Source organism: Balaenoptera borealis (genome assembly GCF_965194805.1).
Source record: "Balaenoptera borealis genome assembly, chromosome: 17".
Taxonomy (NCBI): Eukaryota; Metazoa; Chordata; class Mammalia; order Artiodactyla; family Balaenopteridae; genus Balaenoptera; species Balaenoptera borealis.
This window is the reverse complement of record NC_138876.1, coordinates 33,245,065-33,271,242: the sequence shown is the minus strand read 5'-3', so window position 1 is coordinate 33,271,242 and position 26,178 is coordinate 33,245,065. Positions and strand designations below refer to the sequence as shown.

Sequence of the window (26,178 nt, the reverse complement as noted above, 5' to 3'; positions counted from 1 at the left end):
CAAGGAGCTGAGCTCCGTGAGCTATACAGCAGGTTCCCATTAGCTAGCTATTTTACACATGGTAGTGTATTTATGTCAAACCTAATTTCCCAATTTATTCCATCCTCCCCTTCCCCCCCACCATGTCCACACATCTGTTCTCTACATCTGTGTCTCTATTCCTGCCCTGGAAATAGGTTCATCTATGATTCCACATGCATGCATTAATATATGATATTTGTTTTTCTCTGACTTACTTCACTCCGTATGACAGACTCTAGGTCCATCCACATCTCTACAAATGACCCAATTTTGTTCCTTTTTATGGCTGAGTAATATTCCATAGTATATATGTACCACATCTTCTTTATCCATTCATCTGTCCATGGACATTTAGGTTGTTTCCATGAGCTGGCTATTTACAAATAGTGCTACAATGAACATTGGGTTACATCTGCCTTTTTGCATTGTGGTTTTCTCAGGTTATATGCCTAGTAGTAGAACTGCTGGGTTATAGGGTAGTTCTGTTTTTAGTTTTTTAAGGAACCTCCATACTTTTCTTCACAGTGGCTGTATCAATTCACATTCCCACCAACAGTGCAAGAGGGTTCCCTTTTCTCCACACCCTCTCCAGCATTTTATTGTTTGTAGATTTTTTGATGATGGCTATTCTGACTGGTGTGAGGTGATACCTCACTGTAGTTTTGATTTGCATTTCTCTAATAATTAGTGATGTTGAGCAGTTTTTCATGTGCCTGTTGCATCTGTATGTCTTCTTTGGTGAAATGTCTATTTAGGTCTTCTGCCCATTTTTTGATTGGGTTTTTTGTTTTTTTGATATTGAGCTGCATGAGCTATTTGTATATTTTGGAGACTAATCCTCTGTCAGTTGTTTCGTTTGCAAATATTTTCTCCCATTCCGAGGGTTGTCTTTTTGTCTTGTTTATGGTTTCCTTTGCTGTGCAAAAGTTTTAAGTTTCATTAGGTCCCATTTGCTTATTTTGTTTCTATTTTCATTACTCTAGGTGGTGGGTCATAAAAGATCTTGCTGTGATTTATGTCAAAGAGTGTTTTTCCTATGTTTTCCTCTAAGAGTTTTATAATGTCTGGTCTTACATTTAGGTGTTTAATCCATTTTGAGTTTATTTTTGTGTATGGTGTTAGGGAGTGTTCTAATTTCATTCTTTTACATGTAGCTGTCCAGTTTTCCCAGCACCACTTATTGAAGAGACTGTCTTTTCTCCATTGTATATCCTTGCCTCCTTTGTCATAGATTAGTTGACCATAGGTGCGTGGGTTTATCTCTGGGCTTTCTATCCTGTTCCATTGATCTATATTTCTGTTTTTGTGCCAGTACCATACTGTCTTGATTACTGTAGCTTTGTAGTATAGTCTGAAGTCAGGGAGCCTGATTCCTCTAGCTCCGTTTTTCTTTCTCAAGATTGCTTTGGCTATTAGGGGTCTTTTGTGTTTCTATACAAACTGTAAAACTTTTTGTTCTAATTCTGTGAAAAATGCCATTGGTAGTTTGATAGGGATTGCACTGAATCTGTAGATTGCTTTGGGTAGTATAGTCATTTTCACAATGTTGATTCTTCCAATCCAAGAACATGGTATATCTCTCCATCTGTTTGTATCATCTTTGATTTCTTTCATTAGTGTCTTTTTCTTTTTTTTAAAGACCGTTTGGAATTTATTCTCTTAAATAAGAATGGTAACATTTGTTAAAAAAAATTAAAAGTACAACACCTTAGTTTCACAGTAACGGGAAAACAAAGTTACACAATTAAATAAAAACTCACAAAGAAACACACCAAAACTCACAACAGCACAGGTTAAAAACAAAGGCAAATGCAAAGCTTCATGGCAGGAAGCCTGGAGGTGGACAGGCGCACCGTTCCTGGCACAGCTCTGGCCTCTGTACCACGCCTGGGGACCCGCCTGCCGCCCTCCACCCCAAGCTTAACAGACCAGGAAAAGTGGGGTGCAGAATCCCTTAATTCACTGGTCAGGCCTTCAAGGCCATGCTGAGGCCCCTTTCTGGAGAGACTAAGGATTCCACTGTCCTACAGACATACTAAACACCAAGAGACAGCAGGGAGCTGTGGTAACAGAGCTGGGGTGGGGGGAGGGGGCAGACAGGCCTGAAAGCAAAGTGGTCCCCTGGGGTTCCTGAGCAAGAGCCCTGCTCCCCTGGTTTGTCTAAGTCACCTTTCTGGGGTTGGGAGTGTGCACTGCTCACTTTCTGAGACACTTGCCCCTGTGGTCCCCACCTCCCCCAGGGTGCCGGGCTACTCTGCTCTCTCCAAACCCCGACCGGAACACTAAGCCAGGTCAGTGGCACAGTCCCCCATGTAAGCCAGAACCAAGGAACAAGAAGCTTGGGAAAAAACTTCACTAGTATTGTTATTATTATTTAGGGCACAATACATAAATGCTTACTTGTATATATGAAACTAAACCAGTGCAAACATATGTGTGTATATATATAAATGTTCACACAACACCATCTACTTTGACTCTTGGGGTAGGGTTGGGGAGGGAAGCTGGATTCGGAATTCTCTTTGCTTTTCTAATAGGCTTTCCAGAAATGCCTATAAGAGAAGACGGCTTGGGAAGCAGTGGGAAGATCTCGTAACTTCCTCCTGATGGCAGGAACCCAGGATTGTACCGTATGGCTATTCTAGCTGGTGTGGGAAACACATGCATTTCCTAATGGCTCATTCAGCATCCAAACTATGGAACCCAAAGGTGACCATGCAAGTGACCACGGGCATGCACCAGCCACAGCAAGGCAGCCTTTTATGCTAAGATCATCTTTCCATAAGACGACAGACAATGAAGCCTTTCTCCCATCCTATGTCTGTGACCTGTACTGGAAGCAATGCTCTTCTGTTCCCTATGATACCCCAAGCCTGTACACTTCAGTTTTGGTTACCCACTATATGAGGTGTAAAGGGGATTCCTCTGGATGAAAAAAGGATCTAAAAACCTTCAACCGAGGGTCTTGTATTCAACGGGAAAACATCCCACTGGGGGTTTTCTTTCTCTGCCTGTTGTTATCCAAATGTTTCCTCAAGTCAGGGAAGGTATGATGAGGCCAGGGTAAGAAAATCTGTGCCAGGTCCACTGACCTGCAGCAGAAATATAAGAAGCTTTTGAGACAAAGCATTTACTGATTTAGAGACCAGAAAAGAGGGTTTCTACATTAAAAGCACATTACAAACAAAGATGCTAAACCAGGCAGCAGCTGTAGGCCAGATTGCCAGAGACAGATGATGCTGGACTAGATTCTAACTTGCGGGTTGTGTTTTTGGCAACAGCAGTCATTTTGGTGTAAGAGGAGAAGAACATAAGGGAAAAGAGGGAAATGCCCATCAGTGTCTTAGTTTTCTGAGTACAGGTCTTTTTGACTCCTTAGGTAGGTTAATTCCTAGGTATTTTATTCTTTTTGTTGCAATGGTAAATGGGATTGTTTCCTTAATTTCTCTTTCTGATCTTTCATTGTTAGTGTATAGGAATTCAAGAGATTTCTATGCATTAATTTTGTATCTTGCAACCTTACCAAATTCATTGATTAGTTCTAGTAGTTTTCTGGTGGCATCTTTAGGATTATCTATGTACAGTATCATGTCATCTGCAAACAATGACAATTTCACTTCTTTTCCAATTTGGATTCCTTTTATTTCTTTTTCTTCTCTGATTCCGTGGCTAGGACTTCCAATACTATGTTGAATAATAGTGGTGAGAGTGCACATCCTTGTCCTGTTCCTGATCGTAGAGGAAGTGCTTTCAGTTTTTCACCATTGAGAATGATGTTTGCTGTGGGTTTGTCATATATGGCCTTTATTATGTTGAGGTAGGGTCCCTCAATGCCCACTTTCTGGAGAGTTTTTAAATCATAAATGGGTGTTGAATTTTGTCAGAAGCTTTTTCTGCATCTATTGAGATGATCATATGGCTTCTACTCTTTAATTTGTTAATATGGTATATCACAATGACTTGCTGATATTGTAAAATCCTTGCATCCCTAGGTTAAATCCCACTTGATCATGGTGTATGATCCTGTTAATGTATTGTTGGATTTGAATTGCTAGTATTTTGTTGAGGATTTCTGCATCTATGTTCATCAGTAATATTGGTCTATAATTTTCTTTTTTTGTGATATCTTTGTCTGGTTTTGGTATCAGGGTGATGGTGGCCTCGTTGAATGAGTTTGGGAGTGTTCCTCCCTCTGCAATTTTTTGGAAGAGTTTGAGATGGATAGGTGTTAGCTCTTCTCTAAATGTTTGATAGAATTCGCCTGTGAAGCCATCTGGTCCTGGACTTTAGTTTGTTGGAAGATTTTTAATTACAGTTTCAATTTCATTACTTGCGATTGATCTGTTTATATTTTCTAATTCTTCCTAGTTCAGTCTTGGAAAGTTGTACCTTTCCAAAAATTTGTCCATTTCTTCCAGGTTGTCCATTTTATTGGCATAGAGTTGCTTGTAATAGTTTCTTATGATCCTTTGTATTTCTGTGGTGTCTGTTGTAGCTTCTCCTTTTTCATTTCTAATTTTATTGATTTGAGTCCTCTCCCTTTTTTTCTTGATGAGTCTGGCTAAAGGTTTATCAATTTTGTTTATCTTCTCAAAGAACCACTTTTAGTTTTATTGATCTTTGCTATTGTTTTCTACATTCCTATTTCATTTATTTCTGCTCTGATCTTTATGATTTCTTTCCTTCTACTAACTGGGTTTTCTTTGTTCTTCTTTTTCTAGTTGCTTTGGGCATAAGGTTAGATTGAGATTTTTGTTTCTTGAGGTGAGACTGAATTGCTAGAAACTTCCCTCTTAGAACTGCTTTTGCTGTGTCCCACAGGTTTTGGGTCATCGTGTTTTCGTTGTCATTTGTTTCTAGGTATTTTAAAATTTCCTCTTTGATTTCTTCAGTGATCTCTTGGTTATTTAGCAGCACACTGTTTAGCTTCCATGTGTTTGTGTTTTTTACAGTTTTTTTCCTATAACTGATTTCTAATCTCATAGCGTTGTGGTCAGAAAAGATGCTTGATACAACTTCAATTTTCATAAATTTTCCGAGGCTTGATTTGTGACACAAGATGTGATCTATCCTGGAGAGTGTTCCATGTGCACTTGAGAAGAAAGTGTATTCTTCTGCTTTCAGATGGAATGTCCTATAAATATCAATTAAGTCTATCTGGTCTATCCTGTCATTTAAAGCTTGTGTTTCCTTATTTATTTTCAGTCTGGATGATCTGTCCATTGGTGTAAATGGGGTGTTAAAGTCCCCCACTATTATTGTGTTACTGTTGATTTCTCATTTTTTGGCTGTATTTGCCTTATGTATTGAGGTGCTCCTATGTTGGGTGCATATATATTTATAATTGTTATATCTTCTTCTTGGATTAATCCCTTGATCATTATGTAGTGCCCTTATCTCTTATAAGAGTCTTTATTTTAAAGTCTATTTTATCTGAAATGAGTATTGCTACTCCAGCTTTCCTGTGATTTCCATTTGCATGGAATATTTTTTCCATCTCCTCCCTTTCAGTCTGTACGTGTCCCTAGGTCTCAAGTGGGTCTCTTGTAAACAGCGTATATATGGGTCTTGTTTTTGTATCCATTCAGCCAGTTTGTGTCTTTTGGTTGGAGCATTTAATTCATTTACATTCAAGGTGATTATCAATATGTATGTTCCTATTACCATTTTCTTAATAGATTTGGGTTTGTTTTTGTGGGTCTGTTTCTTCTTTTGTGTTTCCTGCCTAGAGAAGTTCCTTTAGCATTTGTTGTAAAGCTGGTTTGGTGGTGCTGAATTCTCTTAGCTTTTGCTTGTCTGTAAAGCTTTTGATTTCTCCATCGAAGCTGAATGAGATCCTTGCGGGGTTGTAGGTTCTTCCCTTTCATCACTTTAAATATATCCTGCCACTCTCTTCAGGCCTGCAGAGCTTCTGCTGAAAAATCAGCTGAGAACCTTACAGGGATTCCCTTCTATGTTATTTGTTGCTTTTCTTCTGCTGCTTTTAATATTTTTTCTTTGAATTTAATTTTTGTTAGTTTGATTACTATGTGTCTCGGCGTGTTTCTCCTTGGGTTATCCTGCCTGGGACTCTCTGTGCTTCCTGGATTTGGGTGGCTATTTCCTTTCCCACGTTAGGGAAGTTTTCTACCATAATCTCTGCAAATATTTTTTCGGGTCCTGTCTCTCTCTCTTCTCCTTCTGGGACCTCTATAATGCGAATGTTGGTGCGTTTAATGTTGTCCCAGAGGTCTCTTAGGTTATCTTCATTTCTTTTCATTCTTTTTTCTTTATTCTGCTCCTTGGCAGTTATTTCCACCATTCTACCTTCCAGCTCACTTACTCGCTCTTCTGTCTCAGTTGTTCTGCTACTGATTCCTTCTAGTGTATTTTTCATTTCAGTTATTGTGTTGTTCATCACTGTTTGTTTGTTCTTTAGTTCTAGGTCTTGGTTAAACATTTCTTGTATTTTCTCCATTCTATTTCAGAGATTTCGGATATCTTTACTATCATTACTCTGAATTCTTTTTTGGGTAGGTTGCCTATTTCCTCTTCATTTATTTGGTCTTGTAGGTTTTTACTTTGCTCCTTCGTTCGTAACATTTTTTTGTTGTCTCGCTTTTTTTGATGGGTGGGGCTGTGTTCCTGCCTTACTGGTTGTTTGGCCCGAGGTGTCTAGCACTGGAGTTTGCAGGCAGTTGGGTAGAGCTGGGTCTTGGTGCTGAGATGAGGACCTCTGGGAGACCTCACCCTGATTAATATTCCCCGGGGTCTGGTTGCTTGGGGGCTCCTCTCATCCCCTTAGGTGTCTGTGGTCCCCCACCAGTGCCTGGTAGGTGTCCTAGTTGTGAGGAGTCACGAACTCCGTGTCCTCCTAGTCTGCCATCTTGACTCTGCCCCCCCTTGGGGCCTTCTTAATTCTATTAAACTAGGTTTTTTATGACTTCCTATGTTCAATGCCATTCAAATATTTTATAACACCTAAATTTTAATTAATTTGTCAAGGTACTTTCACACATCTCATTTGATTTTTATAAACAACTCTGTCAACCTAGATATTCAAATTTTATAAATGAATAAGTCGAGGCTCATGGTTTTCCATGGAGTAAATGGGATATGCGGAGGAAGGGTCCATCAGCCATGTTTTCACCACAGACACTGGTTTTTGCTATAAAACTAATGATGTCAACTGGACGGTGTAAGATTTACAAGGTACCTCCTAAGAGCCATTTTGATATACCACATACTCTTACCTCCATGTCTTTGTGATTACATCCAATACACCATTGTAAAACATGTGTTGATCCTGCAGACGAGCTCTTACAACTTGGTATGGGTATGTTGCTGCCACAGCAAATATTTTGGATAATGCTGCAACTGATATATATTCTACTGTGCTCTAAAATGACAACAGAAAACATTTGTTTTTCTTTAGGTAGGATTTCTTTAAAAATATAGAAGTAAAATTTACATAGGGAAACCAACACTGAAGTGGATCCACAAGTGAAAAATACTGTTTCCCCTCTTGAAACAAGGTCTGTGGAATGGGGTTCTATTTTTTACAGTTGTGTGCCATTATCCTGTAAAGTATTTAACTATAAATTAAATTAGTGGCAAATCGGTACTTATCATCATAGCAATACTACCAAAGTAAACGTGACAAAATTTCCATCTATTAAATGCCCATAAAAATAAATACAGTGTTTTTTCAAGTATCACCTTACCAACTGTGCTTCTGGTAATCTATTGGTATGTTGGTTGTATTTCAATTTCAACAATTCATATGCCATAAACTGAAGGGCACCATGTGATGTTCCAAACAGCCCAGGAATAAACCCCTAGAAAGGAACAAGTGAAGGAAAAAAAAAAAAAAAAAGCTAAACTAAGCAAGTTTCCAAGGGACCACAGCTTCCGCGGAGGGGAGTAAGGAATGAGTGGCCTCAATGTGTGACTTAGAGAAATGGTTACTCTACAAAGTTTTATTTTAGACAGTCCTTCTCACACCCACCAGTGTCATGATGATACTTCTTATGGTAATGAGGATAAACAATTTAAAGTACAATTTCAATACAGATTTCGGTTGTCATTAAATTGTTCCTTGCCTAAGTCTGGTTTCTTTTCAGGACTGAGTACAGGTCATTCAGAACTCAGACAATAGAGCCAAGGGAAATTACAATTGTCAGCTATTAAAATATATTGATAATAATTCATTACCTTATACAATCCACGCACACCTTCATACTTATATATTTTCAAAAGTGTATCAAACATTCCTTTATATTGCCGCTGTGAGGCATTAACAACACCATCGTACTGTAACATAAGGCGAGTTTTTGTTACCCATAATGGGTTGGTAATGCAGAGGGTCATGGCTCCTGAAATCAGATTTAAATAATATTACTCAGCATACAGGTACTTTCTCACTTCTGACAAGCTGAATTAAAAACAGTCCATTTATATAAAGAATGGGGCTGTACCTGCAACAGCAAGGTGTGGTCCCTTAGGCACAGACCTAGGGTTAATGGGTAGACATAGTTTTTGGTGGTCTTAAATAGTTTTTGGTGGTCTTAAAAAGCTCCCCATGTGGTTAGTGAGAAATAAATTTTAAAAGGTGATGAAAATGTGAAACACTTTCCCTTTGAGGTGTGAGGGTAGCAAAGATGTCCTGGCTCCTAAACAAAGTGGCCTAGTGTGGAGAACAGACCGAGGTCCTGGGAAGCAGATGCTGATAAGGAGATACATATACTTAGGAGGAGGACACAGTACAACCCAGAGGGGCTGAAGATTAGGGGAAAAGGACCAGCAATCCAGCACCTCAATCATCTGTGCATGTGCACATGTATACCCACCCCAACTTTATTACACTCTTCCTCAAACCCACTCAAACTAGCCATGACACCTCAAAAATTAAATAACTATGTAATATCAAAAGAAATATTTACATTCTTTACAGAGAGATGATTTTGTTAAAAAAAAAAATTCAAATGGTTAAGTTTCTCATTTGCCAAGTTTCCTAAGTAGTCCTTTATTCAACAAGTATTTATGGAGTCCTATTGTGAGTCAGGTCTCTGCTAGCAGCTAGGTATTCAAAATGAGCAAGATAATTCTTGCCTTAAAAAACAATCAGTAAACATTAAGAAACCAAGGTGGGGAATTCCCTGGCGGTCCAGTGGATTCAGCACTTTCTCTGCCGAGGACCTGGGTTCAATCCCTGGTTGGGAAACTAAGATCCCACAAGCCGTGCAGCATGGCCAAAAAAAAAAAAAAAAAAAAAACACCAAGGTATCAAGGTATCAAAGTAGGAGTTAAAAGACTTATGAGTCCTACTTTGTTTTTCCTTCTGAATATTATACATACATGAGGCAATTAAACAAGACTATTAAATTGTTTAATTTGAAAACTGAAATCATATTTTAATGGAAAAAACACTATACCAAATCATCTTAAATCATTAGAGAGTCATAACCTTTTTAAATATTACACCCTTTGTGACAAGTAAAATTCTTGAAATCTATCCAGAGTAATCCATCAGAATACTTGCCTTCTAAGAAATTCCATGTGATAACTGATTAGTATAGTTAGATGAGCATATTTAAACTCAGGTGTTCATAGGAAAAAAGGCAAATAAAGAACAAAAGTGAAAATCAAGTTGGAAGTTGATGTTTTATATTTCAAACACTACCTTACCAGCTTCAGCAGCTGAGACGAGATATTCTGTTGCCTCTAACCTTTCAGCTCTTCCTTCTGTCTTATATGATTTGATGGCATTGTAACTAAAAGAATTAAACATGAACAGTTGGATAAATATTTGAATGGGTGACATAAAGCAGTAAATTCTATTTTAAAGTGTGGGTAACTTAAAAATACCCCAGAAGTAGAAGTCAATGCATAATCCAACTACAAAACAAGACCTTTTTCAAATAATGGATTTACTGGAAATGGTTTACTGTAAGACTATACCATCTCTCCCCCCAAATATGTAGGCTGGCAATACATATGTAAAATATTTTCATCACATGTTCAACCATTAATAAAAACAGCAAACAGGAAAACTGGAAGGGGGAGGGTGTACTGGTGCAGCAATTGGGCAGACAAAAAAGGGGCAGCTAACTATTACGTTCAGATACTGTGGCTGGCAATTCTGATACATAAAACACTCCACGGATCCCACCTAACAGATCAACAAGGACCATAGTGGCACACAAGAAATCATAACAAAAGATAACACAAACAGTATCATGAGAGATTCAGGAACTATTACTGAGATCAGAGGCTTTGGGTAGGAGGCAACACAGAGCCAGGTATGGAGAGACAGGTGCAGTTTCAATAGGGAAACACAAGCATGAGCAAAAGTTATAGGGGTGGATGGGAAGACAGGGCAAACTGAGCTACACTTGAGTGGCACACTGACATTTACGCTTTACTTGGCAGAAAACAGCCACAAAATGCTTCTGAGTAAGGGAGTTAAATCACCTTTTTTGTCAAACTCCAATTTCCACTTTCCTCCAGGAAGAAGACTTGAACTAAATAAATCTTTCCAAACTTGACCAATCCATTCTATCATAAAACAAGTATACTGTTTTATGATAATTTCAACACATAAACCTTACATGGCTTGCCCTTAGAAACTCTCTTTAAAGAACCCACACAGCTCTGAAATTATTAACATAATAAATTTTATACATACGGTTTCACCCATCTAGGAATGTCTTACAACTGAAAATAGGAAAAATATTTAAACAATATTAAGGCTGATTTTTATTTTGATTTCACTTAGGAAATATTTTAAGGTTGGTTTGTATACTGCCATAAGATTATGAGAAATCAAGTAAAATGTAAGACACAAAAGAGAAGAAGGCAAATATACCAGGTATTGGTGTTTTCCTAAAAATGCCATGTATTAAAACAAAAGCCTCCCCATTCATGGATTCAGTTTCAGATATCAGAGGCAAGCTCAGAGCAGCACCCACTCCTCCAGTGCAGTGTGATAATACTTTGTTTCCATGCCCTTGTACACTCAACAACTTGAATATGGCTGCCACAGGTGCTTTCTGTGGCTTCTTCAGTAAGCATCCAATAGCAGTTATTACAAACGGTGATGATACCTGACAGTGAAGGAGTGAGGAAATGAATGAGCTACAAAGATGAAGGAGCAGGTCAAATAGGAGATAAGAAAGAACATGCCTTAGACTCTCAGTCATGCACTGGCTTTGGCTTTCTGTTCCCATAGGGCTATCCTGTGATACATGTTCTTATGAGGACTCCAAGATCTGTCCTCTTCTGCTTTTCCAACTTCATTATGAATCAATGTATTTTGGGAAGCCACCTTCCTGAATCCATCTCACAGAAATGGCTTCTGGAAGAGTGTTTCTCCATCTCATCCTTTTACCTTCTTCTTATTAATAACTTTTTTCCAGACTAAATGCCTCTGATAATAGTTTACAGAGAATGAGACTAATACACCATTTTGCTCTTTCTAGCCCTTCCAATTCAGAGAAACTGATTAAATGACTCACCTTGCTTCACCAACTGATTTTTTAAAAAATCATTAAAAACATAAATTCCTTTTTATTTACTACTGTAAAATATCCCAGACCTACTCACAAGAAAAAGTAGAGTCCCCAGGATAAGCCTGCACCCCACACATTTGGGGCTACTCCTTGGTAAAGTCCCCGTAGTCCATCAAGTTTCCAAATGGTGGTCAAGCAATGCAAAACTCCTTTATATTTCGGTCTCAGTTCCAATCCATCACTCACTGCAGTAAAGGATACACAGAGTTAGGTGGGAGCAAAGTTCTAGCTCTGAATTACATATAAACATATAGATATCACACAATCAATCACAGAAAGGAGGTAAATTCAAAAGAAAAAATTTTCTGGTAGATAAAATTATTTTCCAGGATTTGATATTTTTAAATTAATAAATTCATATATTTGTCTAAGTTTTAAGTGTGTAGTATACCCTCAATAAAAACTTGGATAAAGATGTGAGGAGCGAGGCTTCCCTGGTGGTGCAGTGGTTGAGAATCTGCCTGCCAATGCAGGGGACGCGGGTTCGGGCCCTGGTCTGGGAAGATCCCACATGCCACGGAGCAACTAGGCCCGTGAGCCGCAATTACTGAGCCTGCGCATATGGAGCCTGTGCTTGGCAACGAGAGAGGCTGCGATAGTGAGAGGCCCACGCACCGCGATGAAGAGTGGCCCCTGCACCGCAATGAAGAGTGGCCCCCGCACCGCGATGAAGAGTGGCCCCCGCTTGCCACAACTAGAGAAAGCCCTCGCACAGAAACGAAGACCCAACAAAGCCATACATACATACATACATAAATAAAAAGAATGTAAGCAGACAAGAATAGCATTAAAAAAATTAAAAAAAAAAAAAGATGTGAGGAGCGATAAGAAAGCAAATGTAGAGAATGGGATAAACTTGCCTGGAAATTCTCTTGCCACAGTCCCCACCAACACACACACACACACACACACACACACACACACACACACACACACACACACACAGAAATCAGAATAGAAAGTAGAAAATCCCATCCATTGTTTTCTTACTCTCAAAAGTTCTAAATTAATAAAACATGATAGGGTAAAACAAAAACTGATACTACACACATTCTATGTTACTTAAATAAGGAGAATTCAAATCTGTTTTGGAAGTTTAAAAGATAATGCTTATTTTAAATAACTTCTATTTCATGAAAGACTCCACAAACGAATAAGAGATTGAAAAAAGTTTGTAGTATAGGGTTAATATATCTAATTTATAAAAAGGATTCACAAATCAATAAGAAAATGACAAACAGCCTCTAAAAAACTTATGGGCAAATTACATAAACTATCAATTCACAGAATTGGAACAGAATGGAGAGCCCAGAAATAAACCCACCCACTTATGGTCAATTAATCTATGACAAAGGAAGTAAGAATATACAATGGAGAAAAGACAGTCCCTTCAGTAAGTGTGCTGGGAAAACCAGACAGCTACATGTAAAAGAATGAAATTAGAACATTCTCTAACACCATATACAAAACTAAACTCAAAATGGATTAAATAACTAAATGTAATACCAGATACCATAAAACTCCTAAAGGAAAATATAGGCAGAACACTCTTTGACATAAAATTGTAGCAACATATTTTTGAATCTGTCTCCTAAAACAAATAAAAGCAAAAGCAAACAAATGGGACCTAATTAAACTTAAAAGCTTTTGCACAGCAAAGGAAACCACTGATGAAACGAAAAGACAACCTACCAAATGCAAGAAAATATTTGCAAATAATATGACCGATAAGCGGTTAATATCCAACATGTATAAACAGCTCCTATAACTCAACATCAAAAAAACAAACAACCCATGGCACAGGGGCTGGGTGCTGAAACACGGCTGCAGCAAACAAACTGGGGGAGAGGACTGGGGTTGGCTGTGCAGAGACTGCCCAAAGGGACTGAAGTGTGGTCTGGGCCACAACAGGGTGTGTGTAGGGTGCAGCCCAGATCTGCCATAAAAGCCCCATTGTTAACATACATACACACACACACACACACACACACACACACACACGAAGTGAGGGGTGGGGCCCCGCCATAGCAGCCTCATTCTCAGTGTGCTCACAGCAGGTGCGACTCCGCTTCTAGGAGCTCTGGGAGTGCGCAAGTGCCCACACGCAGAGATGAGGCTAAAATCTGAGCAGATCCCCAGTGCTGGAGACTTCAGAAGCAGGGCTGAAATCTGAGCCATGTCCCAGCAGCTGTGTGGATTTATGCTGCTGGGGCTCTGAAAGTGTAGTGCCTGTGGGACATTGGAGCGTATTACTGGCACTGGAGCAGGTCTGGTGTTAGCACTGGTGGGCTTTGTGGGCACTTGCATGTGGAGGTGGGGCTGGGGTCTGCGCCGATTCCATAGCTCTCATGGGCAGATCCCCATGCTGCACTTCAGTGGCTCTGTGCTGGTGGCTTTGTGAGCACAGCACCTGAGGGACATCCTGGCCGACTGCCTGCATTCCCAAGGCTGAGGGCAGTGCCAACAACACTGTACTTTGTGAGCTCACACAAGTGACACCACAGAGTGCATTTCCTGGTGGACAGCTCCTGAGGAGGAATACTCAGCGGCTCCTATCCCAGCAGGAGCAATCCAGTCCCACCTACCTCACACTGTAGCTCAGAATTGAATGTGGGGGCTTCTACTCCAACAACTGGGGAGCAGACCCTGCCCCTGACAGGGCTGTGACAACCACAGAGCAAACATGAGGTCCCGTTCATGATCCAGTGCAGGCTCTGGTTACCACAACAACAATCATACCCCCTCTCAAGGGGATAACAGCCAGCACACACTGAGAAAAGAAGCAGCAGGCATCCATACTAAAAACAGCCCTTGCACCAAAAATATTAGACTCATGCAGGCTACATAGGGATGCTCCCATATAAAAACAGCCTTTCAAGACCACAGTAGATAACTGTTTTTCTTAAACTCATAGTCAGAGAAATATAAATAAAATGAAGAAACAGAGAAACCACTTGCAACTAAAAGATCAAGAGACTTCCCCTGAAAGAACAATGAAATAGCCCTTGCCAGTCTACTAGACCTTGAGTTCAAAAAGGAGGTAATAAAAATACTGAAGGAATTAAGCAAGGATACCAACAGAAATGCAGATTACTGTAAAAACAACATAGAAACTATAAAGAGGAGCCAACTAAAATTAGAAAACTCATTTGCCAAGAAGAAAGCTGAACTAAAGGCAATAAATAGCAAACTGAATACTGCAAAAAACAAGTAAGTGATCTGGAAGACAGAATAATGAAAATCACCTAATCAGAACAAAAGACAGAAAGACACATGAAAACAATATATGAGACCTATGGGATAATTTAAAGCATGGCAATCTATGCATAATAGGGATCCCAGAAGGAGAAGAAAGAGAAAAGGTGATCAAAAATGTATTTGAAGAAATTATGGCTGAAAACTTCCCAAACCTAAAGAAGGAAACAGATATCCAGGTACAGGAAGCACAGATGGTCCCAAACAAGATGAACCCAAACCCAAGATGTCTACATCAAGACATATTATAATTAAAACAGCAAAAGTTAAAGATAAAGAGAAAAAAGTTGATTACAAGGGAACTCCTGTAAGGCTATCAGCTGATTTTTCTACAGAAATGCTGCAGGCCAGAAGGGAATGGCAAGATATATTCAAAGTCTTGAAAGGGAAAAATGTGCAACCTAGAATACTCTACCCAGTGGGATTATTGTTTAAAATAGAAGGAGAGATAAACAATTTCTCAGACAAGCAAAAACTAAAAGAATACAGCAATACTAAACCTATGCTAAAAGAAATATTGAAAGGTCTTCTCTAAATAGAAAAAAAGCAAGAATTTATAGGAAAGAGAATCACAATTGGAAAGTAAATCATTTAAATAAGATAAATGTTTTTTGTGAAAGCAATTATAATTATAAACAGATAAACATGAAGATGTAAAAGAGGCCATCAAAATCATAAAATGTGGGGAAGGGGAGTAAGAAAACATAGATTTCTTTTTTTTTAAGAATGTTTGAACTTATGTGACTATGAGTCTAAAGCAGGTATATAGTAATGGGTTAATGTACTTGAAAACCAGGGTAACCACAAATCAAAAACACAACAGATTCACAAAAACCAAAAAGAACTCGTGCATAATTTTTAAAAACCCATCAAACCAAAAAAGTAGAAAAAAGAAACAGAGAAGAAATACAAAATCAACTGGAAAACAAGGTTTAAAATTGGAATAAATCCCTATCTATCAATATTTACCTTAAATGTTCATGAAGTAAATGCTCAAATCAAAAGACAGAGTGGCAGATTGGATTAAAAAAACAAGAGCCTACAATATACTGCCCACTTTAGAGCGAAGGACACACATAGATTGAAAGTGAGGGGATAGGGACTTCCCTGGTGAGGCAGTGGTTAAGAATCCGCCTGCCAATGCAGGGGACATGGGTTCGATCCCTGGTCTGGGAAGAACCCGCATGTCACGGAGCAACTAAACCCATGCACCACAACTACTGAGCCCATGCGCCACAACTACTGAAGCCCGTGCGCCTAGAGCCTGTGCTCCGCAACAAGAGAAGCCACTGAAATGAGAAGCCCATGCACCACAACAAAGAGTAGCCCCCACTTGCCACAACTAGAGAAAGCCTGCACAGAGCAACAAAGACCTGACACAGCCAAAAAAAAAAAAAAGAGAGGGGATAGAAAAAGATATTCATGCAAATGGAAATGACAAGAACAGGATAGGAATACTCATATCAGACAAAATAGACTTTAAGACAAAGGTCACAAAGAAAGATAAAGAAGAACAGTATATAATGATAAAAGCATCAATACAAGAAGAGGATATTATACTCAATATATATGCAACCAATATGATCACCTAAATACATAAAACAAATACTAACAAAGAGAGAAATTGCTGGGAATAAAATAACAGTAGGAAACTTTAACACCCCACTGACGTCAATGGACAGATCTTCCAAATAGAAAATCAACAAGGCAACAGAAATACTAAATGATACAATAGAACAGGTAGACTTAATTGATATTTTCAGGACATTATATGCAAAAAAAAAACCCTAGAATACACATTCTTTTCAAGCATGCGTATTTCAGAATACACACGGAACATTCCTTAGGATACACCACATAGGGGGACACAAAACAAGCCTCAACAAACTTAAGAGGATAGAAATTATTTCAAGGTCTGCGCTCTGGACTCGACTGAGGCTCCCTGGCTGCTTGTGCTTTTCGCTCCTTCTCCAAGATGGCGGCAGTCAGCGCACTGAGGCAGGATCCGGGCGAGCCTAGTAAAGATTGCTTTGATGGTGATCACAGCTTTGAGGACATAGGGCTAGCTGCTGGCCGAAGCCAACAAGAAAAGAAACGTTCTTACAAAGATTTTTTAAGGGAAGAGGAAGAAATCACTGCTCAGGTCAGGAATTCTTCCAAGAAGAGGTTAAAGGACAGTGAACTTTACTTCCTGGGGATGGACAAGCACAAGAAGAGGAAGCACTCCTCTGATGATTACTACTATGGAGGACAGTGATTCTTGTTCTGAGTGCCGATAAACCAGGGTGAAGGAGGAGAGAGGTGGAGGGCTGGTATTTTGGAGGATTCAGCATAGAAGAACAGTCTTCATTTGTGATACACCAGATATTTTGTCTTTGGAATCATCACAGAAGAAAAAGAAAAAGTCCAGCCCTCAATCTGCTGATACAACTATGGACCTGCTGAAAGGGATCACTTCCCCTCTGGCAAAAGACACCAAGCCCCCCAAAAAGACAGGAGAAAAATCCTCCAGTTCATCAAGCCATTCAGAGAGTAAAAAGGAACACCACAGGAAGAAAGTCAGCGGAAGCAGTGGGGAGCTGTCCCTGGGGGATGGTGGTTCCCACAAATCCAAAAAAATGAAACCACTCTATGTGAACACTGAGACACTGACCCTTTGGGAGCCTGACGGGTTAAAGATGAAACTTATTCTCTCACCAAAGGAGAAGGGAAGCAGCTCAGTTGATGAGGAGTCTTTTCAGTACCCCTCTCAACAAGCAACTGTGAAAAAATCCTCTAAGAAGTCAGCTTGAGATGAGCAAGGTGCTTTACTCCTAGGACACGAGTTACGGAGCTTTCTGAAAACAGCCTGGAAGAAGCACAAGTCATTCTCAGATTCACGTTCGTCTCCTGGCCCTGAAGGCTATGGGTCTGATGCCTCCCAGTTCCCAGAATCCCACAGTGCTAACCTTGATCTTTCAGGGCTGAACCTATTCTAGTAGAATCAGGCTCCTCCTCTGGCGGGGAGCTGGAGGCTGGGGAGTTAGTGATTGATGATTCTTACCGGGAAATCAAGAAGAAAAAGAAGTCAAAGAAGAGCAAAAAGAAGGACAAGGAGAAGCATAAAGAGAAGCGACACTCCAAGTCCAAGAGAAGGTCGGGACTTCATGCTGCTGCAGTGGGAGAGGTCCCAGTGCTGCCCGGCCCTCCGCCCAGCATCCCGTACACTGGAGCAGCCGCCCCTCCCCCACGTTTCCTGGCCTCCACACAGATAGGCACAGTGAGAAAAAAAAGAGAGGAGAAGGACACAGAGAGAGACAGAGGAGAAAAGCCAAAAAAGAAGACCATGTCGGCCTACCAGGTGTTCTTTAAGGAGTATCATGTAACCATTGTGGCTGACCATCCAGGCATAGATTCTGGGGAACTGAGTAAAAAACTGGCTGAGGTATGGAAGCAATTGCCAGAGAAGGACAAACTGATTTGGAAGCAAAAACCTCAGCATCTGCAACACAAACAGAACAAAGCAGAAGCTACAACTGTGAAAAGAAAAGCATCCAGCTCAGAAGGTTTCATGAAAGTGAAAGCTTCCTCTGCAGGAGTACTGTCACCCCGAAGAAATCCCCACCCGCCAACGTGCTATTATTACCCGCCTCGCCAGACAAAGCCCCCGAGACAGAGCCTGTCGACGTGGCCGCTCATCTCCAGCTGTTGGGAGAGTCCCTGAGCCTCACTGGACACCACCTGCAGGAAACCAAGGGCATGGTGGCTGTGTCTGGCAGTTTGTCAGTGCTTCTGGATTCCATCATCCGTGTGCTTGGCCCCTTGGCATGTGTGACCACACAACTACCTGAGCTGAATGGCTGTCCCAAACAGGTCTTGTCAAACACACTAAACCACATTGCTTACATCATGCCTGGACCATGACAGCAAAGACTCCTGGGACAGAAACCTTATCTTGCCTGTTGCTGGCTTGTGTATATGTGACTGCTCCAGATCCCTTCACTGGCCTCTGGGTGTAGATTTTAAATTTTTATATATATGCATAATGTGTATATATATGTATATATAATATATAATATATACATAGGACTGTAACTACTTTGCTTTTAATAATTTTATGAAATGGCAAAGGTTTAGCCAAGAGGAAACCTTGGCATGAATATGGGCTTGGGATTATTTCTTCTCCTGTGGTGGATAAATCTGCCTTAAAAATCAGTGTAGACCAGGGGAGGAACCAAGATGGCGGAGTAGAAGGATGTGCTCTCACTCCCTCTTGCAAGAACACCAGAATCACAACTAGCTGCCCGGACAATCACTGACAGGAAGACACTGGAACTCACCAAAAAAGATACCCCACATCCAAAGACAAAGGAGAAGCCACAATTAGACGGTAGGAGGGGAGTAATCAGAGTAAAATCAAATCCCATAACTGGTGGGTGGGTGACTCACACTGGCGAACACTTATAGCACAGAAGTCCACCCACTGGAGTGAAGGTTCTGAGCCCCACGTCAGGCTTCTCAACCTGGGGGTCTGGCAACGGGAGGAGGAATTCATAGAGAATCAGACTTTGAAGCCTAGTGGGAATTGATTGCAGGACTTCAACAGGACTGGGGGAAACAGAGACCCCACTCTTGGAGGGCGCACACAAAATAGTGTGTGCATCGGGACCCAGGGGAAGGAGCAATGACCCCGGGGGAGACTGAACCAGACCTACCTGCTAGTGTTGGAAGGTCTCCTGCAGAGGCGGGGGGTGGCTCTGTTTCACTGTGGGGAAAAGGACACTGGCAGCAGAAGTTCTGGGAAGTACTCCTTGGCATGAGCCCTCCAGAGTCTGTCATTAGCCCGACCAAAGAGCCCAGGTAGGCTCCAGTGTTGGGTTGCCTCAGGCAAAACAACCAACAGGGAGGGAACCCAGCCCCACCCATCAACAGTCAAGTGGATTAAAGTTTACTGAGCTCTGACCACCACAGCAACAGTCAGCTCTACCCACCACCAGAGCCTCCCATCAAGCCTCTTAGATAGCCTCAACCACCAGAGGGCAGACAGCAGAAGCAAGAAAAACTTTAATACTGCAGCCTGTGGAACAAAAACCACATTCACAGAAAGATAGACAAGATGAAAAGGCAGAGGGCTATATACCAGATGAAGGAACAAGATAAAACCCCAGAAAAACAACTAAATGAAGTGGAGATAGGCAACCTTCCAGAAAAGGAATTCAGAATAACGATAGTGAAGATGATCCAGGACCTCAGAATAAGAATGGAGGCAAAGATCGAGAAGATGCAAGAAATGTTTAACAAAGACCTAGAAGAATTAAAGAACAAACAAACAGAGATGAACAATACAATAACTGAAATGAAAACTACACTAGAAGGAATCAATAGCAGAATAACTGAGGCAGAAGAACGGATAAGTGACCTAGAAGACAGAATGGTGGAATTCACTGCTGCAGACCAGAATAAAGAAAAAAGAATGAAAAGAAATGAAGACAGCCTAAGAGACCTCCGGGACAACATTAAACGCAACAACATTTGCATTATAGGGGTCCCAAAAGGAGAAGAGAGAGAGAAAGGACCCGAGAAAATATTTGAAGAGATTATAGTCAAAAACTTCCCTAACATGGGAAAGGAAATAGCCACCCAAGTCCAGGAAGCGCAGCGAGTCCCATACAGGATAAACCCAAGGAAAAACATGCCAAGACACATAGTAATCAAATTGGCAAAAATCAAAGACAAAGAAAAATTATTGAAAGCAGCAAGGGAAAAACAACAAATAACATACAAGGGAACTCCCATAAGGTTAACAGCTGATTTCTCAGCAGAAACTCTACAAACCAGAAGGGAGTGGCATGATATACTTAAAGTGATGAAAGGGAAGAACCTACAACCAAGATTACTCTACCCAGCAAGGATCTCATTCAGATTTGATGGAGAAATCAAAAGCTTTACAGACAAGCAAAAGCTAAGAGAATTCAGCACCACCAAACCAGCTCTACAACAAATGCTAAAGGAACTTCTCTAAGTGGGAAACACAAGAGAAGAAAAGGACCTACAAAAACAAACCCAAAACAATTAAGAAAATGGTCATAGGGACATACATATCGATAATTACCTTAAACATGAATGGATTAAATGCTCCAACGAAAAGACACAGGCTTGCTGAATGGATACAAAAACAAGACCCATCTATATGCTGTCTACAAGAGACCCACTTCAGACCTAGCGACACATACAGACTGAAAGTGAGGGGATGGAAAAAGATATTCCATGCAAATGGAAATCAAAAGAAAGCTGGAGTAGCTATACTCATCTCAGATAAAATAGACTTTAAAATAATGTTACAAGAGACAAGGAAGGACACTACAAAATGATCAAGGGATCAATCCAAGAAGAAGATGTAACAATTATAAATATATATGCACCCAACATAGGAGCACCTCAATACATAAGGCAACTGCTAACAGCTATAAAAGAGGAAATCGACAGTAACACAATAATAGTGGGGGACTTTAACACCTCACTTACACCAATGGACAGATCATCCAAAATGAAAATAAATAAGGAAACAGAAGCTTTAAATGACACAATAGACCAGATAGATTTGATATTTATAGGGCATTCCATCCAAAAACAGCAGACTACACTTTCTTCTCAAGTGCACACGGAACATTCTCCAGGATAGATCATATCTTGGGTCACAAATCAAGCCTCAGTAAATTTAAGAAAATTGAAATCATATCAAGCATCTTTTCTGACCACAACACTATGAGATTAGAAATGAATTACAGGGAAAAAAACGTAGAAAACACAAACACATGGAGGCTAAACAATACGTTACTAAATAACCAAGAGATCACTGAAGAAATCAAAGAGGAAATAAAAAAATACCTAGAGACAAATGACAATGAAAACACGACGATCCAAAACCTATGGGATGCAGCAAAAGCAGTTCTAAGAGGGAAGTTTATAGCTATACAAGTCTACCCCAAGAAACAAGAAAAATCTCAAATAAACAATCTAACCTTACACCTAAAGGAACTAGAGAAAGAAGAAGAAACAAAACCAAAAGTTAGCAGAAAGAAAGAAATCATAAAGACCAGAGCGGAAATAAATGAAATAGAAACAAAGAAAACAATAGCAAAGATCAATAAAACTAAAAGCTGGTTCTTTGAGAAGAAAAACAAAATTGATAAGCCATTAGCCAGACTCATCAAGAAAAAGAGGGAGAGGACTCAAATCAATAAAATTAGAAATGAAAAAGGAGACGTTACAACAGACGCCGCAGAAATACAAAGCATCCTAAGAGACTACTACAAGCAACTCTATGCCAATAAAATGGACAACCTGGAAGAAATGGACAAATTCTTAGAAAGGTATAACCTTCCAAGACTGAACCAGGAAGAAACAGAAAATATGAACAGATCAATAGCAAGTAATGAAATTGAAACTGTGATTTAAAATCTTCCAAGAAACAAAAGTCCAGGACCAGATGGCTTCACAGGTGAATTCTATCAAACATTTAGAGAAGAGCTAACACCCATCCTTCTCAAACTCTTCCAAAAAATTGCAGAGGAAGGAACACTCCCAAATTCATTCTGTGAGGCCATCATCACCCTGATACCAAAACCAGACAAAGATACTACAAAAAAAAGAAAATTACAGACCAATATCACTGATGAATATAGATGCAAAAATCCTCAACAAAATACTAGCAAACAGAATCCAACAACACATTAAAAGGATCATACACCACGATCAAGTGGGATTTATCCCAGGGATGCAAGGATTCTTCAATATACGCAAATCAATCAATGTGATACACCATATTAACAAACTGAAGAAGAAAAACCATATGATCATCTCAATAGATGCAGAAAAAGCTTTTGACAAAATTCAACACCCATTTATGATAAAAACTCTCCAGAAAGTGGGTATAGAGGGAACCTACCTCAACATAATAAAGGCCATATACGACAAACCCACAGCAAACATCCTTCTCAATGGTGAAAAACTGGAAGCATTTCCTCTAAGATCAGGAATGAGACAAGGATGTCCACTCTCACCACTATTATTCAACATAGTTTTGGAAGTCCTAGCCACGGCAATCAGAGAAGAAAAAGAAATAAAAGGAATACAAATTGGAAAAGAAGAAGTAAAACTGTCACTGTTTGCAGATAACATGATACTATACATAGAGAATCCTAAAGATGCCACCAGAAAACTACTAGAGCTTATCAATGAATTTGGTAAAGTTGCAGGATACAAAATTAATGCACAGAAATCTCTTGCATTCCTATACACTAATGATGAAAAATCTGAAAGAGAAATTAAAGAAAGACTCCCATTTACCATTGCAACAAAAAGAATAAAATACCTAGGAATAAACCTACCTAGGGAGACAAAAGACCTGTATGCAGAAAACTATAAGACACTGATGAAAGAAATTAAAGATGATACCAATAGATGGAGAGATATACCATGTTCTTGGATTGGAAGAATCAATATTGTGAAAATGACTATACTACCCAAAGCAATCTACAGATTCAATGCAATCCCTATCAAATTACCAATGGCATTTTTTACGGAACTAGAACAAATCATCTTAAAATTTGTATGGAGACACAAAAGACCCCGAATAGCCAAAGCAGTCTTGAGGGAAAAAAACGGAGCTGGAGGAATCAGACTCCCTGACTTCAGACTACACTACAGAGCTACAGTAATCAAGACAATATGGTACTGGCACAAAAACAGAAACATAGATCAATGGAACAAGATAGAAAGCCCAGAGATAAACCCACGCACCTATGGTCAACTAATCTATGACAAAGGAGGCAAAGATATACAATGGAGAAAAGACAGTCTCTTCAATAAGTGGTGCTGGGAAAACTGGACAGCTACATGTAAAAGAATGAAATTAGAACACTCCCTAACACCATACACAAAAATAAACTCAAAATGGATTCGAGACCTAAATGTAAGACCGGACACTATAAAACTCTTAGAGGAAAACATAGGAAGAACACTCTTTGACATAAATCACAGCAAGATCTTTTTTGATCCACCTCCTAGAGTAATGGAAATAAAAACAAAAATAAACAAATGGGACCTAATGAAGCTTCAAAGCTTTTGCACAGCAAAGGAAACCATAAACAAGACGAAAAGACAACCCTCAGAATGGGAGAAAATATTTGCAAACGCATCAACGGACAAAGGATTAATCTCTAAAATATATAAACAGCTCATTCAGCTCAATATTAAAGAAACAAACAACCCAATCCAAAAATGGGCAGAAGACCTAAATAGACATTTCTCCAAAGAAGACATACAGATGGCCAAGAAGCACATGAAAAGCTGCTCAATATCACTAATTATTAGAGAAATGCAAACCAAAACTACAATGAGGTATCACCTCACACCGGTCAGAATGGCCATCATCAGAAAATCTAGAAACAATAAATGCTGGAGAGGGTGTGGAGGAAAGGGAACTCTCTTGCACTGTTGGTGGGAATGTAAATTGATACAGCCACTATGGAGAACAGTATGGAGGTTCCTTAAAAAACTACAAATAGAACTACCATACGACCCAGCAATCCCACTACTGGGCATATACCCTGAGAAAACCATAGGTCAAAAAGTGTCATGTACCACAATGTTCATTGCAGCTCTATTTACAATAGCCAGGACCTGGAAGCAACCTAAATGTCCATCGACAGATGAATGGATAAAGAAGATGTGGCACATATATACAATGGAATATTACTCAGCCATAAAAAGAAATGAAATGGAGGTATTTGTAATGAGGTGGATGGAGTTAGAGTCTGTCATACAGAGTGAAGTAAGTCAGAAAGAGAAAAACAAATACAGTATGCTAACACATATATACGGAATCTAAGGAAAAAAAAAAAAAAGGCCATGAAGAGCCTAGTGGCAAGACGGGAATAAAGACACAGACCTACTAGAGAATGGACTTGAGGATATGGGGAGGGGGTGGGGTGAGATGTGACAGGGTAAGAGAGTGTCATGGACATATATACACTACCAAATGTAAAATAGATAGCTAGTGGGAAGCAGCCGCATAGCACAGGGAGATCAGCTCGGTGCTTTGTGACCACCTAGAGGGGTGGGATGGGGAGGGTGGGAGGGAGGGAGATGCAAGAGGGAAGAGAAATGGGAACATATTGTATATGTATAACTGATTCACTTTGTTATAAAGCAGAAGCTAACACACTATTGTAAGGCAATTATACTTCAATAAAGATGTTTAAAAAATAAAAAAATAAAAATAAAAAAAGAAATGGCAACGGTTAAAAAAAAAAAAAAAAAGAAAATCTACAAACAACAAATGCTGGAGAGGGTGTGGAGAAAAGGGAACCCTCTTGCACTGTTGGTGTGAATGTAAATTGATACAGCCACTATGGAGAACAGTATGGAGGTTCCTTAAAAAACTAAAAATAGATGTACCATATGATCCAGCAATCCCACTACTGGGCGTATACCCAGGGAAAACCATAATTCAAAAAGACACATGCACCCCAATGTTCATTGCAGCACTATTTACAATAGCCAGGTCATGGAAGCAACCTAAATGCCCATCGACAGATGAATGGATAAAGAAGTAGTGGTACATACATACAATGGAATATTACTCAGCCATAAAAAGGAACGAAATTGAGTCATTTTTTGAGACGTGGATGGATCTAGAGACTGTCATACAGAGTGAAGTAAGTCAGAAAGAGAAAAACAAATATCGTATATTAATGCATGTATGTGGAACCTAGAAAAATAGTACAGATGAGCCGGTTTGCAGGACAGAAGTTGAGACACAGATGTAGAGAATGGACATATGGACACCAAGGGGGGAAAACTGCGGTGGGGTGGGGATGGTGGTGTGCTGAATTGGGCAATTGGGATTGACATGTGTACACTGATGTGTATAAAATTGATGACTAATAAGAACCTGCAGTATAGAAAAAGAAACAAAGAAAACAACTAATACTAAACTTTCATTGGGTTATTTGTATGGAAATATGTTAATATAAATGTTTCAGACATTACATGAAATTTCTAAAAATCTTATATGTTTTGGTATAATAAGTCATAATTCTAGTTATTACTTTAAATGTACATCTCAGAAATAACTAAATTTCCTTGTCAATTGCATTATTATGAACTTTCATCAAATCTTTAACCATGGTCATTTTTAAGTCTTTTGTCATTTACAGACAGTTCTGGGTGTACTCTGATGCTTTTGCAAATATGTTCCTATAAAAGGGTTTCATCTTCAAGGAATTCATGGAAAAGACTCTGACAAGTTCAGGTTTCTGGTAACTGACTGTACTGCTGAACTGACTGAATAACCATTTTCAGAACTCTA

General features: G+C 39.6%; 1 protein-coding gene and 1 pseudogene across 3 annotated transcripts in view; one reads left to right on the top strand and one right to left on the bottom strand.

The window, feature by feature from the left end:
- SLC25A32 (solute carrier family 25 member 32) overlaps window positions 1–26,178 on the bottom strand; it is a 57,677-nt gene that overhangs the window by 1,931 nt on the left and 29,568 nt on the right. Inside the window, exons 2-6 of one of the 2 annotated variants that reach the window (XM_082364424.1) lie at window positions 11,605–11,755; window positions 9,688–9,773; window positions 8,215–8,375; window positions 7,725–7,838; window positions 7,254–7,399 (exon numbers count right to left, since the gene is read on the bottom strand). In XM_082364424.1, the coding sequence (XP_082220550.1) occupies window positions 7,254–7,399; window positions 7,725–7,838; window positions 8,215–8,375; window positions 9,688–9,773; window positions 11,605–11,755 (658 nt within the window). The remainder of the gene's footprint in view (window positions 1–7,253; window positions 7,400–7,724; window positions 7,839–8,214; window positions 8,376–9,687; window positions 9,774–11,604; window positions 11,756–26,178) is intronic. The other variant, XM_082364425.1, reaches the window with a different exon arrangement.
- On the top strand, window positions 17,089–18,728 carry LOC309615083 (HMG domain-containing protein 4 pseudogene; annotated as a pseudogene). The gene has a single exon. The product of its transcript is annotated as an HMG domain-containing protein 4 pseudogene (transcript).